We start from the raw sequence: 4,652 nt of genomic DNA, 5'->3' as shown, positions 1-4,652 counted from the left end.
ACGGAGGAGGCGGGACGCCTCCTGATGGAGGCGGAGCGACAGAAGCTCGCCTCCCTCAACGTGCATTGCCACTACGACGCGTTCGCCCGCGAGCAAGCGAGGTGCACTGAGAACGAGCCTTCTCAGCAAACGCTGGAAGCAAGGGGACGGCGCCGCCGGCAAGCTCATGCGACGCCAGCCGCCATGCTCCACCACTAGATGCGCGAAGCAAGGGCCGAGAGGCGGGCACGGACGCAGGCGGTAAAGGCAAAGAACGACGACGAGGCTGGCCCGTCGCGCGCCCCAACCGACGGCCAGTAGATTAGGATTAAGTTTAAGTTTTTAAATTCGGTTTTTAAACGTCGTTTGAATTTCGTTTTGTATCAATTCGACGTACTTTTGTATAAATTTCGTATGAATTTCGTTTAAATTCGGTTTTTAAATGTCATTTTAAATTTAAATTTTTATTGGGGCTACACTAGAGGAGCGCCGGTGTGGGAGCAGCCTCCCCAAATAGAGGATGCTCTGCCGGCGACCCCCATACGGCAGTGCCGACGCTCATGCTGGCGCCTATTTGGGGACCACAGGCACACTAGATCTGAAAGTGTATAAGTTGACATGTCATCTTCCAGAAAGGAAAAGGTACGTGACACATCAGCTCTGGCCATGTCGCCTCGTGGCCACGCGATATAGGAAGCGGGACGTGCGGAGGTCGACTGAATCGCTGCGTCAGCTCGCGTGGCCACGATGATTTCGACATGAAATCCTGAAAAGATCCCAAGGATCCAGTAGACTGGATGGGCCTAAGCCACATCTTCTGAATTAGCGTACTTGGACCACCTCTGTCTGATTAACAGGCGTTGATCTTTCTCGTGTGGTTGCCAGTTATAGTCACCACACATAAAGTGATAGTACCCTTTCTTTTGGAATCCTCTCGCTTGCTGTCTGTCCGGGATCACCGCCACTAGTTCACTATTCATCCCATCAACTCATGCGTCATTTTCTTGCTCCTGTGTGATGCTTAGAACTGCATCTGCTTGCATGTATGTCATATGATTTGATGCGTTTAAGTTCCACAAATTTTATTATGCTGCCTTGGAACTGCTCCAAGTGTTTTGTTCCAATCATAGAGTCAAAGCAGCAGTATTTCAGTAGCTCCAGAGCGCGGAGTCAGCTCCACCATCTCCGGTGTCCCAGCACGCGCTGGTGTGCTCCGGCGGTGGCGGGTCAAGCAGCAGTCCCTCCGCGAGGCCCGCGTAGTACGTGCCCAGGTCCATTTCCCCGGACATGTCCAGCTCGAACATGTCGCTGTTCAGCGCGGACGGCAGCTCGAAAATCCCATCGGCATAAGGATGCGAAGTCGCCGACAAGCCGCCGGCATTGTCCACAGAAGACGGCACGGACGCGCTGTAGGCGGCCTCGTCTGCTCTGACGGTAGCAGCGCCGCTGTCGGCCTCCTGGCGCAGAAAGCCCGCGACGGCGGCAAGAGCCGCACGCCGGACATGCGCGAGGTCGGAGAGCGTGGGAGGCAAGTCGAGGAGCCACGCGGAGTCCGCGAAGTTGAGGCATGTGGAGGAGGCGGAGTGGCCGAGCAGGCCGAGCATGGCGGCATCGTGGGCGCGCGCGGCGGACTCGGCGGTGAGGTAGGTCCCGAGCCAGAGCCGCTCGCCGCGCTGGCCGGGGACGCGCACCTCGCACACCCATCGGCCGGCGTTGCCGCGACGCCGCACGCCGCGGTACACCGGGTGGCGCGTCTCCTTGAACTTGGTCCTCCCCGCGGGGCGTTTCGGCGGGGTCACCCACACCGGTACCCCTTGCTCCTGAGAGGATGACGACAAGGAAGGGGATCTCCATTTCTCGGAGCCAGTCATGTCCATGGTTTGATGAGGATGGTCGGTGCTTGCTGAGCTTAGTACGGTGGACTGTGGAGTGTGAGGAGCTTGGGGTTGAGCTGGAGTATTTGAGTGAGTGTGGTGTGTTATGTGCTGTTTTATAGTTTTGCGTGACGCGGTCTGGGCAAGCGGCCAGTGACAAGAGACGCGTGAGGGGTCTGCGAAATCTGCTGCAAAAATCCAAAAGGCACCTTCCCGTGCTTAAGAGTGGCGATTGGGCTTCCACTTGATTGGGAGAGGAGGCCTTTCGCCCGCGTTATTTTGTTCTCTAGGAGAGGAAACCCTAACAAACCTGTCTAATGATCAGTGATGTAGCCGTGTCTCTACAAAACACAATTGTTATATGTTAAAAATCAAGATACACACTTGTTATTGTTTGAATGAAGAGAGTTTTATAAATCCAACGTGACGGTTTAGCGTTTGTTTTAATGTAGTAATAACTAGCAAGAAATACGCAAACAGAGCTTGGCTCTGGTGGTTAGGTCCCTTGTGGTGGAACCAGCCCACCCAGGTTCAAGTCCTAGATTTGGCATGGGAGGTGCTCATAGGGGTAGGTTGTGCGTGCGTTCATATGGGTGTTTGTATTGTACTGTGTTCTCAAAAAAAAAAACTAGCAAGAAATACATGATAAGTGAAAAGCAACACTTCCTCCGATTCATATTTTACTTGACACTAATATAAATGTATCTAAATATATTTTAATTGTAGATACATCTATTTTAGTGGTGAGTAATATGAATCGGAGTGAGTAATATATTAGAGTTACGTTTATTCTTTTACAAAATGAATATAACCCAACCTCTATACTACCTCCATCCCAAAGGTTAAGGCTTATATTATTTTTAAAAAGTCAAATCTATGTCAAATTTGACTAAGTATTTAGCAATAATAATTAACATGTAAAATATAAATCCAATATCATTAAATAGATAATGAATATATTTTTATATGGTATTTACGAAATATCATATTTACTCATATGATTCTTTTAAAAGTTTCGTCTAACCTTACTTGGTTTGACTTTTTTAAAAAGTCTTAAGCTTTGGGACAGAGGTAGTATTGATTAATGAATATAGCCATATATTATTAAAAATATATCGGAGTTGCTAATTTATGGTTTCACAAAATTAGAAAATTATACTCTGTATATCATGTTTTGCTCAACTTTGGATTTGTGAATAATTCCGCATAAATTTGGCTTATGGGTTCCCCTGTAAATGGAACACGGAACAAATATTTAGGTTATTCACCATGCATGCACCAACATGATGAGTTTTGCATTCAAAGGAAAACCTATGGCATTAGGATGTATAACCAACCCTTAATACACAAGAGAGCACACAATGTATTTTCATTAACCAGATTAGGTGGAGCGAAATGAGTTTTTTTTCATGTTTCATGGTAAAAGGAATATAGAAATATGATAGGGGACGTGTGGTTCTTAAAACACAAGAAAATGTATTTAATATCCCCTAACATGTTAAACACAATATATATATGATAGGGGACGTGTGGTTCTTATATACACATTTCTAGTAATAAAGGTATAATTTTTTTCTGTACAAAACTTGGTCATGCTACAAGATTACCTCATATAAGTCAATCTAGCTTATCTATGGTAGCTTCTCTTACGCTCCTAAACTTTTTCATAATTTTTTTTATTTTTTTGCTCTTAAAAAACATATGTTGTGCAAACAACTTTGGGTATAGCTTTTCTGGCATATAGGGCGCACACCACAGATTAGGACCATTTCTCGTGAATCTTTAAGAGCATCTCCACCGGCGTGCCCCATATAGTCGTCGGTAGGGGCGTCGGCACTGTCGTATGGGCACGCCAGCACAACATCCTCCATTTGGGGGAGCTGCTCCCACACCGGCGCACCCCATACGATAACCCCAATAAATTATTTGAATTGAAAACTCAAACAAAAGCATAGAAATTCGAATAGGGTTTCAAATATGAAGTTTGAGCCAACACACGGCCACCAAATTTGAATAGGTTTTCGAATATGAAGTTTGGGCCAACATACGGCCACCGAATCGCCGTCTCCGGCTGCAAAAAGAAATGAGCGGCGGAGGGGGTGGGGTTTCGGTGGAAAAGATGTATAATTTTGGGATGGGTGGCTGATAGGCAGCTCCCACGCCCAAAAAATTTCGCAAAGGGGCCGACACGGGGTTACCGGCGCTTCTATTGGGCTCGAAAAAGCGCCGGCGCTATTGGGCCGCTATGGGCCGCACCGGTGGAGATGCTCTAACAATCCTCTATTTGCCAAACAACCGATGGTGTCTCACGTCGCTACCTTTTTATATTTAATTAGGGTTATAGAAATGCAAATGAATCCCTTAGATTTTAGACTAGTAATTTTAAAATTGTTAATTTTAAAATTCACTTATAACATTGTTATCACTTTAATCATGGAAAATCTCCCTTACTTTGCAATATTAGTATTTGTGTACCACTCGATCTTGGCAATTGGACAATGAGGAAAATATGAGCCATATTAGTTTGAAAGTTTTGTAAAATAGATTTTTTCTGGTAACGTAAAAGAGCCGTTTCACCAAGAAATAATTTTTTTTATGTGTTCATTCCTAGCTCTCCTTGTGAGGGAGAGAAACATGGCCCCACTGCTACCGAGACTTTGCCTAGTGGTGCGGAGGAGCGGTAGAGCCATCATCTAGGGTTTGTCCCTCGGACACCAGCAAGATCACGTGAGGGAGTTGTTTCATTGGTTAATTTATACGTTCTTTATCTGGAGACATTGATTTGTATCAAATAAAACG

The 4,652-nt window shown here is 46.2% G+C and overlaps 1 protein-coding gene across 1 annotated transcript; it reads right to left on the bottom strand.

The window, feature by feature from the left end:
- Positions 1–584: 584 nt before the first annotated feature.
- On the bottom strand, positions 585–1,951 carry LOC127302497 (dehydration-responsive element-binding protein 1H). Its single transcript, XM_051332962.2, has one exon. The coding sequence runs from the start codon at positions 1,854–1,856 to the stop codon at positions 1,128–1,130; it is 729 nt and encodes a 242-aa protein (XP_051188922.1). The 5' UTR covers positions 1,857–1,951; the 3' UTR covers positions 585–1,127.
- Positions 1,952–4,652: the final 2,701 nt, after the last annotated feature.

Source organism: Lolium perenne, chromosome 5 (genome assembly GCF_019359855.2).
Source record: "Lolium perenne isolate Kyuss_39 chromosome 5, Kyuss_2.0, whole genome shotgun sequence".
In the NCBI taxonomy this organism is placed as follows: Eukaryota; Viridiplantae; Streptophyta; class Magnoliopsida; order Poales; family Poaceae; genus Lolium; species Lolium perenne.
This window is presented reverse-complemented; position numbering and strand designations above follow the sequence as displayed.

Bases quoted from the DNA above. Each gene is read 5' to 3' on its own strand.
- LOC127302497 (XM_051332962.2), bottom strand. From the start codon at position 1,856: ATGGACATGACTGGCTCCGAGAAATGGAGATCCCCTTCCTTGTCGTCA.